Source organism: Myotis daubentonii, chromosome 5 (genome assembly GCF_963259705.1).
Source record: "Myotis daubentonii chromosome 5, mMyoDau2.1, whole genome shotgun sequence".
NCBI classification, from domain to species: domain Eukaryota; kingdom Metazoa; phylum Chordata; class Mammalia; order Chiroptera; family Vespertilionidae; genus Myotis; species Myotis daubentonii.
Window position 1 is genome coordinate 24,782,335 of NC_081844.1, and position 12,418 is coordinate 24,794,752.

Consider the following 12,418-nt stretch of genomic DNA (forward strand, 5'->3'; position numbering starts at 1 on the left):
GGCCGGAGAGAGCAGTTATGGCTGCTCTCAGTCCTGTCCCCAGGGGCTCTGCCTCTCTGAGTCTCAGCACCCGCTGCAAAGCTGGGAGAGAAAGCTGCACTCACTCTGACCGAAGCCAGACAGTCCCGCTTCTCCCGTTTGAGTCTGGGTCCCTAAAGACTCGTCTCTATCTGGAGCTCAGAGTCTGTGACTCCCTCCCGATTGAAAACGCCAACCACGCCCTCCGCCGTCAGCCCGCACTGCACACTCCGCACCTCAGAATTTGACTTCAGCACTGCGCCTCCTCTGAGTGTCCGTATGCGTTTCTCTTTCCTCCTAGTTGTAGGACTTCCACTCAGCCAGCGTTCCTGTGGTTCTGGGTGATGTCCGTTCCGTCTTTTAGTTTCACTTTTGAAGTAGTTGTTCAAAGCAGCAAACTCCGGTGTTAATCTATGCCGCCATCTTGGTTCTCCCCCGTGCCCTGTCTTCTAATTCACTGATCATCCTCAGCTTCCTCTAATCTGCTTTGTATTCTTTCCACTGTGTTCTTTATTAATGCTGTGTCATTATTCATAGTTACTTCATCTTCTCTCAGGCTGTTGAGCATCTTTGCCATCATTACTCTGAACTCTATGTCTGATAAATTTCTTACCTTCATTTCCTGTAGCTCTTCAGAATAATTCTCTTATTCTTCCATTTGGGGCTTATTATTATTATTATTATTATTATTATTATTATTATTATTATTAATTTTGTATCCCCTTTTTGGCTGCCAGTTTTGGTTTGTGACAATATTAGGTATATATTCTATGTCTACCAATCTCTAGTGCAGGATAGTGTGAGACACTGTTTCTGACTGGCCCTGCATACCCTGTTTGGAGCTATCAGCAATCCACCACTTGTGGTTCCCTCTGCTGTGGCTTGGTGCCTTTGGAAATAAATGCACCAAGGTCTACATTTCATAGCCCTGTGCCCCTGAATTATATCAGACAAAGATTCAAAGCCTCCAGAGACCCATCTCTCTCTGCAGTCTGATTGCATTGTCTTTTTTAAAAAATATATCTTATTGATTTTTTACAGAGAGGAAGAGTAGGGGACAGAGAGTTAGAAACATGGATGAGAGAGAAACATCCATCAGCCGCCTCCTGCACAACCACTACTGGGGATGTGCCCGCAACCAAGGTACATGCCCTTGACTGGAATCGAACCTGGGACCTTTCAGTCCACAGGCTGCTGCTCTATCCACTGAGCCAAAACGGTTATGGCTGATTGCATTGTCTTGATTAGCCTCAAGCTATCATCAAAGGGGGTGGGGTGGGACAAGAGGTTTTCCAAGAGGGTGGGGCAATTGCTTTTGCCTTCAGGCTGATTATTATTCTCAGTCTCTTATTGGGCCTCAGAAACTCCACACGGTGGAGCAAGGTGTTTTACAATCAGGTGGGACAATTGCCTCCCCCAGGCAAAACTGTTTGGATAATAAAGATCTGCAGGAGAAAGATGTCCTCCTCAGTGTGAAGGAATGATTCAGCATAGAAAATAGGGGTATCTGCCTTTGGAGGTCTAATCCCAGAGTTCCCAAACTTGGCTTCTGCTTGCACAGGTCCAGTCATCTCTGCCCTCCCTCTGCCAGAACCCAAGGTGAGTGGCAGCACACAAAATTTTGTGTGTTGGCTCATTAAGAGGGTGCCTGCATTTCCAGCCATTTCTCCATGGCAAACAGTAACCCTGCTGCTTTTCACAACCAGATGTTATATAGGCACCTTTCTCAGTTCTGGTGCTCTGGGCTGGGGGCACAGGTTGGCATTTAGACCCCAGAGTTCTCAGTGGGAACTTCCCACAGTTGAGATATTCCTCTGGACCTTCAGCTGTTATCTGTGGGAGTAGACCAGCCCTTTTGCACATTCACACTTGAATCAGTCTCTACTTTTTGTTCTTGGTTATTAGGTTCTCTCCAGCTAGTCTTCACTTGATTATTCAGGCTGGTTTTTCTGTATTTTAGTTATAATCCAAGTTTGGTCCTGGGAGTATGTATGGTAGTGTCCACAACTAGAATACTGACATGGATAGAGTCAAAATATAAAACTTTTTTCGCATTCTTGTTTAGTCATGTAAATCAGAGTCATTAGTGTTCTGACACAAAATAAATGTTCTTTCTACCTCTCCTGGTTACAGGAAAATGAATCCCAATGAGGGTTTTTAAATACAGTTGTCTGACATAAACTAAAAACCACAGTAACTATGAATGACATCTTAAAAAATGATAACATATGCCAGATATAATCAGCAACATATTATTACTGTCCTCAGACCTATTCACTTTAATTATTGTATCAGTAGCTATGACAAGCTGCATGATAAGCCATCCTACAAAAAATTATTTAATATAATTACATTATTATCAAGTGAGATTGTGTGATTGGGAGTTGTTCTGAGCTCTGCCCTCATCCTTATGTGTCTATAGTCAGCTGTGAGTCTCTACATGTTTTTCTAAGGCTTATTCATGATGTTGTGTGTGGCCATGGTGTTTTTCTCCCTTGAAACAATATATGATCACTTTACCCTAATGTTATATCTATGTTTATCTTCTATTTTATGTTTTTTTTGTACTAAATGTGAATTGCTTTATCTTATTTCTATTCTTCCTATATCCATGACTCTTTGCTTTCTTCCCAGGTAGAAGAAATTCCTCCTATAATTTCTGAGTGTGAATCAGCTATATGATCTTTGTATCCTGGATTTTTTTCTTCTACATAGTTTATTGAAGTATAATTGCATGATATAAACTAAACATGATTAAAATGAACAATTTGGAGTATAAAAGCCATTAAAAATTACAGTCCATACCTCAGGATTCCATCCGTATATAAGTCAAGAAAAAGCACACTAAACTTTAATGGCTTCTTAATGTAATTATTAAACATTTAATCTATCTGAGCCTAAATTTCCTTATTTCTGAAGTTAATATGGGTTAGTAAACATAACTTCAGATGAATGAGATATGTGGATATAATTTGATGTGCACATATAAAATGTTTAAAATTAAAGTCTGTGTATGTATGTGTGTTTATTCATATACATACTTATTCCAAAGTAACGTGCACACTTATATGGACACAAACACAGATTCATTTGTAATCTCATGTTTTATGTTGAAAAGAAACTTAAGAGGAAGTTGAAGAGTATAGGAGTAAAAAGAAAGAATATTAGAATTGATATAAAATGAAATGATGTAGAAATTTAGACATGAAGATTTCAAGTAAATGATAGACATGAACTTAAATGATGAATTACTTTTCCTATTTTAATGCTTCAAAAACATTAAAATCTGAAGCACATTTACATTTATACAATAAGAAATTCTCTACCAGATAAAGAGGCAGAATATCTCCAAGTGATTATAAGTTACTTCTACTTAAGGGGGATTACAACACAAGGTTCCGTTACCTAGAGTATACTAAATGAATGAATTCAGACATGTAATCTCAGCCTTCTGAACAAAATTTCATTGGATAAATGTTTATATTTACTTTTCAATGCCATTGTAAAATTTCTACCTTCGAGTTTTAAAACAAACACATTTATGCTGTTACAATTCATGAGATCAGAAACAGGAAATAGGTCACATTGGGCTAAAATGAAAATATTTACAAGGCTAAGTTTCTTCTGGAGACTACAGAGAAGAATCTACTTTTTTTCTTATTCTATATTTAGATTATAGTGAAAATAATCTAAATATATTTCCTATAATTCACAAATATTTCACAGTGAGGGACTAAATGACAGCTTCAACTTGTGATATAAGGTGGAAGTGCCAAATTATTTTTCCTAATATTGTCATGAAGCATAGTTGTAATGTTCAAAGTTTATATTAAAGGAATTTAGTTCTCCCCTTTGATGAAAAGAAAAGTAGCAATTTTATGTAGATGTTGTGGGTCTCTGTCCTTACTACAAGTCCATATTTGGAGATTTAAGTTTTCTAGTCCAAACAAGAAATATCTTAAATCAGGGTTAGGATAATGTGCTGGCAGGTTAGTCCTCTGAAAGCCAACAGTTCTTGTGAGGACCAGCTAGTAGACATGGATTCACTTGCCTTCTAAGCTGGTCTTTTGGGAACACAGAATCTTCAGAAAAACTTTCCACCCTGTCCAGATCCACAGGGAAATCATATGATTAGGAGTTGGAGTAACAAGAGAGAAATGTACTTAATGAGCAGCTATAAGGAGTTGTAAATATTTCCTCATCCCCAGTCTTTCATCATGTGTAACTTTGAGCTGCATGGGACCTGGTTGTTGCTTTTGGAGTCCCACGTTTGTCTAAGAGACCTGTGCTTGCCTCCTTCCTGCTGTCTTGTCTGGGCAGAGAGCTTCAGTCTCCATCATCACCCATCAAGTAGGTTGGACATTCCCATCAGACCATCCCCCCAGAGTTCCCAATCAGGTGAGTCCAGAGGTCAAGTAGGTACAATAGGAAAGTGTCAGAAAGGGTAAAACCAAGCACATTTATCTGAGGTCTCTTGATAGCCATCAGCCTATGGTTGCTGATTTGCATGATTAACGAATTAATGATTAATTAATGATGCTAAAAGGAGAAATGAACATTGAATTCAGCAACACATTGGTAATTGATGACAATTAACTGATGGAAGCCCAATTAGAGGTGGCAATGGGAGGCATAAAGTATTTCAAATAAAAGTAGAAAGTATACAATGAGTATTGCAATTAAAGGGAGTAGGAAGGTAGAGTGCTAGGTATGGAGGGATGTCCAGTAAAGTGAGGGCAGTTCTTCTTTATTTTTATCAGGGGCTCTATTCTACTACATTTCCGTATATATTTCTTGCAAATATTATCTTGCAACAGTAGTTCATGAGACATACATTCACACTGTCTTCTTTCACTCTCGCATTCAATTCACATGAAAAAAAATTTATTTGATAAGTGAAAGGAGGTATGCTAAATAGCTTAACTTTGCAATTACTTCATTACTTGTGACATGAATATATTTGTGGGTTAGTTATTCATTTGTTTTGTCTATTATAAATTGTCTGTACAAGTCTTGACATTGTATAGTGGGACCAGCGTTTTTTTTTTTTTTTCCTGTATTGATTGCATTCTTTTAAACAAGGAATTGGACATTTCTTTCACCTGCTTCATTGTTTGTCACTGAGTACTTTTATACATGTTTATGCGGGGAATTGTGAAGTTTATTGATATTGTGTGCTCAAATTTGTCACTCAGTCATTTTGTATTCTCTCCATTGCTTTTTTATTTTTTGCTTTGCTTACTGAAAAACAGTTCAGCATATTATGTTTATATTTTTCACAGGTGAATCTTTGCTATGAATGAAAATGACACTTAATGTTATTCTATTACATAGAATATTAATCCGCAAAGTGCGGCTCACGAGCCACATGCGGGTCTTTGGCCCCTGGAGTGTGGCTCTTCCACAAAATACCACGTGCGGGCGCACACATAGAGTGTGACTGAAACTTCGGTATATTGTGGAAGAGCCAGTATTTTGTGGAAGAGCTACACTCAAGGGGCCAAAGAGCCGCATGTGGCTCGTGAGCCGCATGTGGCTCGTGAGCCGCGGTTTGCTGAGCCACAGTTTTTCGACCACTGTTCTTTGTACTTAGTGTTAGTATATCATCCTATACACATATTACCAACTTGTTTCACATCTCCGTTATTCCTTATTGTTCTTGTTGGCCTTTGTGGTTAGCTCTATTGTATAAATTTGCATAATCTTCCGTCCTCTGGAAGGCATTTTCTTTTGTATTTACTAAAAAATTCCTTCACCTTCCATTAGCATATTTGAATCCAATATCTTTATATAAGAAGAAATTATAACTTAGATGCTGCTTTCTTCCCAAATTAAAAAAAACCCTCTATGCTATCCTTTTATTTCCAAGTTATTGGAAATTTAATCCAGAATTAGTGATATTATTAACTTATTGTGTCCTGTCTTTATATAAATTAATTTGATTCTCTCTTAATTTTGTTTCACACAGTTGTTTTGTAACCACTACACTTCACCTAATTTCATTCCAAATGAAAATCTGTATTCCATAAATTCTTAATTTTTTAAAAAACTTGTCATTTCTGCTTTGAATACATACACATTCATGTACATTTGTATAAATGCAGAAATAGCAACCTGTGTCCATTAGAAAATTTATTTCTACGTTGAACAGTATTTTTTTTTCCATGTGCCCACTCTTCCTTATTGCTCAACAATACCTTATGGTCTTCCCTCTGATCAACTAGTGTGATGCCAATTCATTATTACCGTGTTTACATAATATTTTACGATGTGGCTGTGCTATTTACACTTGAAAGCCTTCCATATACATTCTCAATGAATTGCTATTAAAACAATTATACAAAAATATTTTGGAATTGTTACATTAAAATTCTGGTTCTCTAACAGTGTTTTTCCCCAGGGGACATTGAGCAATACCCAGAGACATTTCTGTCTGTCACATGGAAAGTGTAGGTAGAGTCCAGGGATGCACAGGAGAGACCACACCACAGACAATGATCTGGCCCAGAATGTCAATAGTGCAGAGACTGAGAAACCATGACTTAAAGAATATATGTACTTGTAATGTTTATAGCTGTCTTCAGGTTGGTTTCCCCATGTTGTAACACTTCACTGTTCTGCCGGAAAAGAAAATAGAGTACCCCTTAGCTACCTGTTTGGAAGTTCTAACCCTGGTCAATGTGACACCTTCTTATGTTTTACCCCAGGCTGACTGATGTGAAAGAATTTTTTTATTGTTTTCTGAGCGTTATCTGAGTTTGATTAAAAATTCATATATTTAATGGTCCTGTTAATTTGAATATTATTTTTATGCCTATTATTCTATCAGCCTTTTAAATGACTTATAAACATTATTATGTTGGGAGAGGTAGAAGAAGGTAATGGGGAGATAAATGATAATGGAAGGGGATTTGACTTGGGATGATGAACACACAATGCCATATACATATGATGTATTATAGAATTGTACACCTGAAACCTATATAATCTTCTTAACCAATGTCAATCTAACAAATTCTGTGAAATTTAATATAACAATTAGAATTATCATAAATATAAATTATTAATTCTCCATGGACTTTGGGAGGTGTTTTGGTCATAAAAATGTTTTATTTTTATTTAGGTAAACATGTCTGTCTTATTATTTCTGAGTCTCCTGACTTAATTATAATGGTTTGGCCCATCGATACATGTTATTAGGCAGTTTTCTATCATTTCACCTGAATTGGTTATACTTAACAGTGAGCTGGTAATTTCTCTGAATTTTTGTAAAGTGACTGAGGTAGGGGAACAACTTCACTTTCTTCCAGGTCAATATTTTTCCAGCTTTTATTCAACAATTCTGTCCTTCCAAATATACTGAAATTTAACTTACCATGGGTTCAATGTATTTATATACAGACACCTAATTCCTGAATCATTCAATAAATAATAGTGGAGCATCTGCTGTTTGCCACAATTTCTAGAAACATTATAGATTTTGCTCTATGTTTATGCCATTGCCAATTTTAATTACTAATCTATGTTGGTAACCCTAAATTATTGCTATTTATTACATCTTGTTTTGGTTAGTTTTTGATGTTCCACTCAATTTTCTTTAATACAGTTGCTTGGAATTCACTCTGTTTAACCAGGTTTCATTCTCCCTGTCATTCCTTTCATTTCATAACTTCACATTTACTTAAAGGTGTGCCTATATAAGTGCACATATATTCACAAACATTTGTGAAAATACAAAGGTGAACAAAACAGGTGAAACTTTGCTTGTCTGGGACTGGCACTGTGATGGTGAAGTCAGAGTACAATGAAATTAATGTTTGCATGACAATGTGCTCAGGCATAAATCATAGGAAAAAAGTTACTCAGTGTAGAAGGATGGACTGTCGTGGCCTGTGCAGGATTTATTGATCATGTCCTGGGAGGCCTTTGCATGTTGCATGAAAACCAGAACCAGAATTAGACTGTGCTCATTGATTTGTCAAAAATGAGATGAAAAGCCAAAGTCCAAAAAAACAGAGATGCCACATAAGATAAATGAGAAAGGGGCTTCTCTCATTAGCCATCAACCATACAAAAACTGATTCATCAAATAAATATAGAAGAGGCAAAACCAGTCATCTCTGCTTGATGTTAAAAATTTTTAATCTGTGTTTTTTTTGTATATTTTCGTTTGCAAGTTATTGTTTTATTTTTGGTCTTTTTTCACTTGGGGTCGTCACACCACATGTCTATAACTACCTTTGCCTTTTGGGAAAATTTATTTTTTCTACTTTGTTATTATTGTTTGACCTCAAAAGTGTGTAATTAAGTTTGGCAGGCAGCCAGAATCCAAAGATTTGTCTTCTTCATTCCTACTCAGGGGCCACCTGAGCTAATTAGATCGCTTTTCTTCCTCATGTTCATTTAAATGCTCTCTTTCCCTCTATGTTTTTTTTTTTAACGTACTTAAGTATAGGACAGAAAAAGGGAATGGCAGTAGGAAACCCCAGGCTTATTTGCTCAAGGGAGCCCTAATGTAAGAATATATAAGTAATATTTCTAAATTCTTTTTGGAAAAGACACTTAATCTGGACACTTTGACTTTTATCTTCTCATAACCTTCATAGTGTGAGGGCGAGAAGGACATGAAAATAACACAAATGAAGAGGCCATGGTGGTCTGTGTTGTGTATGTGTGTATCTGTGTGTGTGTGTGTGTGTGTGTGTGTGTGTCCGCGCGCACGCGCGAGCATGTGCAGGCACGTGCCCTATAAACTGAGAGCAGTCCTCAGAGCAGAGGTGCCTGGACTGATATGTTCCAATGTGACTAACATATCAAGGGAAGTTAACAAGAAGATCCTTTTAAATTCATGGTATGCTTTTGCAACCAGATTAATAAAATGACTTGAAGTTTCAACACCAACACACAGGCATCCTTATTTCTCAATATTCTCTGATATCATCTCTGATCCTGCTCTGATGTGCTTATTTCATTTGACCCACTGGCTCATTTTGATCCTTGATTTTCTAAAAATTTTCTTTTGCAGGGCCTTTGCACTGGCTATCCCTTCGGCTTGGCAAACAGTTCTACCTCAATTTCCTAGTTAGCAGTCTTTGAGGTATTTGTTTAAGTGTCATTTGTTGGCAAGCCTTGGCTAACCTCTATACTCTATCCATTTGATGTGATTTACTTTTTTATAGGAGCTGCACCATTGAATATGTTTTGTTAATATATATTTTATTATATTCTCAATCGTTAGTGTGTAGAGACTTTGTTTCTCAGCATCCCATACTTTGCATGGTGCCTAAATAATGGTCCATAGTCACTCTATATCCTTCGAATGCATGAAAGAGATCCTCAATAAAACAGCCATATACATTATGTTGGAAGAACAGGTTGATGGTAGAAAAGGAAATTCTAATGACAAATACCAATAGAGATACCTTATTGGGGACCAGATCACACCAACAATGGAAATTATTTTCCTGATTCTAAAATATATATGTCATTTATTCTCAATTGCTAATGCTGACTAATATAATAATTAGTTATTCATTTTTTCCTATTTTCTGATAGTCAACTGAAAAACATGGAACCAGGCAATGGTACACAAATTTCAGAATTTCTTCTTCTAGGAATTTCACAGGCACTGGAACTGCAGCCCCTCATGTTTGGGCTTTTCCTCTCCATGTACCTGGTCACTGTGTTTGGAAACCTGATCATTATCCTGGCTGTCAGCTCAGACTCCCACCTCCACACACCCATGTACTTCTTCCTCTCCAACCTGTCCTTGGTAGACATCTGTTTCACTTCTACCACCATCCCAAAGATGCTGTGGAACATCCAGACACAGAGCAAAGCCATCACCTATGAAGGCTGCATCACACAAATATATTTTCATATCCTCTTTGCACTGTTGGACAACTTAATCCTGACCGTGATGGCCTATGACAGGTTTGTGGCCATCTGCCACCCGCTGCACTACACTGTCATCATGCATCTCCGGTTCTGTGGACTGCTGGTTCTGGTGTCCTGGATCATGAGTGTTCTGCATTCCTTGTTAGAAAGCTTAATGGTGTTGCAACTGTCTTTCTGCTCAGACTTGGAAATCCCCCACTTTTTCTGTGAACTCAATCAGGTAATCCAACTTGCCTGCTCTGACACCTTTCTTAACAATATCGTGATGTATTTTTCAGCTGGGTTGCTAGGTGTTGGTCCCTTTGCTGGGATCCTGTACTCTTATTCTAAGATACTTTCCTCCATATGTAGAATCCCTTCAGCTCAGGGGAAGTATAAAGCATTTTCTAACTGTGCATCTCACCTCTCAGTTGTCTCCTTATTTTATGGTACGATCCTAGGAGTTTACCTCAGCTCTGCTGTTACCCATAGCTCACACTCAAGTGCAACAGCCTCAGTGATTTACACCGTGGTCATACCCATGCTGAACCCCTTCATCTACAGTCTCAGGAACAAGGACATAAAGAGGGCCCTGGAAAGATTCCTTGGAAGGTAAGCTTTTCATGGGCCGATTGAACTAGGCTGAAGAATGCAGGGTGCAAATATTCAGAGCCAGAAGTTCTGACACAAATAAAACCAATATTTCAACCATAGGTATTTGGAAATTCTCATTTATGTCATGGGTTAACATGAATTAGTTTAGAGTAATTTATTCCCTTATGACATACTAGTATCTTATTATAAATAACTTTTCTACTGTTTTCCTAAAAGAATAATTAGGAATTATACTATCACTATGGGCAAAATTATACTTGGCTACTAAGGTCATTTGCATAATTTTATTTTAAATGTAACTCTGAGACTACTGTTTTCAACTTCTATTTCATCATTATTTTCTATAGGTGCTCTTCTTGATAATGTAGACTTTACCATGTGACCTTTAATGCTCTTCTTGATAATGTAGACTTTATGTGGATATATTTTGCTGAGCCCAAATAAAATGTTCAAAGTTGAAGTCTGTGTATGTATGTGTGTTTATTCATATACATAATTATTACAAAGTAACGTACACAGGTATATGGACACAAACACAGGTTCATTTGTAATCTCATGTTTTATGTTGAAAAGAAACTTAAGAGGAAGTTGAAGAGTATAGAAATAAAGAGAAAGAATATTAGAATTGATATAAAATGAAAAGATGTAGAAATTTAGACATGAAGGTTTCAAGTAAATGATAGACATGAACTTAAATGATGAATTACTTTTCCTATTTTAATGCTTCAAAAACATTAAAATCTGAAGCACATTTACATTTATACAATAAGAAATTCTCTACCAGATAAAGAGGCAGAATATCTCCAAGTGATTATAAGTTACTTCTACTTAAGGGGGATTACAACACAAGGTTCCTTTACCTAGAGTATATTAAATGAATGAATTCAGACACGTAATCTCAGTCTTCTGAATAAAATTTCATTGGATAAATGTTTATATTTACTTTTCAATGCCATTGTAAAATTTCTACCTTTGAGTTTTAAAACAAACACATTTATGCTGTTACAATTCATGAGATCAGAAACAGGAAATAGGTCTCATTGGGCTAAAATGAAGATATTTGCGAGGCTAAGTTTCTTCTGGAGACTACAGAGAAGAATCTACTTATTTTCTTATTCCATATTTAGATTATAGTGAAAATAATCTAAATATATTTCCTATAATTCACAAACATTTCACAGTGAGGGACTAAATGATAGCTTCAACTTGTGATATAAGGTGGAAATGCCAAATTATTTTTCCTAATGTGTCATGAAGCCCAGTGTGTAATGTTCAAAGTTTATATTAAAGGAATTTAGTTCTCCCCTTTGATGAAAAGAAAAGTAGCAATTTTATGTAGATGTCGTGGGTCTCTGTCCTTACCACAAGTCAGTATTTGGAGATTTAAGTTTTCTAATCCACACAAGAAATATCTTAAATCAGGGTTGGGATAATGTGCTGGCAGGTTAGTCCTCTGAAAGCCAACAGATTTTGTGAGGACCAGATAGTAGACATGGATTCACTTGCCTTCTAAGCTGGTCTTTTGGGAACTCAGAATCTTCAGAAAAACTTTCCATCCTGTCCAGATCCACCAGGAAATCATATGATTAGGAGTTGGAGTAACAAGAGAGAAATGTACTTAATGAGCAGCTATAAGGAGCTGTAAATAATGCCTCATTTCCAGTCTTTCATCATGTGTAACTTTGAGCTGCATGGGACCTGGTTGTTGCTTTTGGAGTCCCACGTTTGTCTAAGATACCTGTGCTTGCTCCTCCCTGCTGTCTTGTCTGGGCAGAGAGCTTCAGTCTCCATCATCAACCATCCAGTAGGTTGGTCATTCCCATCAGACCATCCCCTCAGAGTTTCCAGTCAGGTGAGTCCAGAGGTCAAGTAGGTACAACAGGAAATGGTCAGAAAGGATCAAAGCCAA

At 37.0% G+C, this 12,418-nt stretch overlaps 1 protein-coding gene and 1 pseudogene across 1 annotated transcript; both read left to right on the plus strand.

Annotated features, from left to right (window-relative positions):
* LOC132234517 (adhesion G protein-coupled receptor E2-like) overlaps positions 1–12,418 on the plus strand; it is a 674,172-nt pseudogene that overhangs the window by 451,894 nt on the left and 209,860 nt on the right.
* Positions 9,581–10,510, plus strand: LOC132234172 (olfactory receptor 7A5-like). The gene has a single exon (XM_059695216.1). It carries the CDS (start codon positions 9,587–9,589, stop codon positions 10,508–10,510), a length of 924 nt encoding a protein of 307 aa, XP_059551199.1. The 5' UTR covers positions 9,581–9,586.

What these genes read in the sequence shown, in the direction of transcription:
- LOC132234172 (XM_059695216.1), top strand. Translation starts at nt 9,587, where the DNA reads ATGGAACCAGGCAATGGTACACAAATTTCAGAATTTCTTCTTCTAGGA.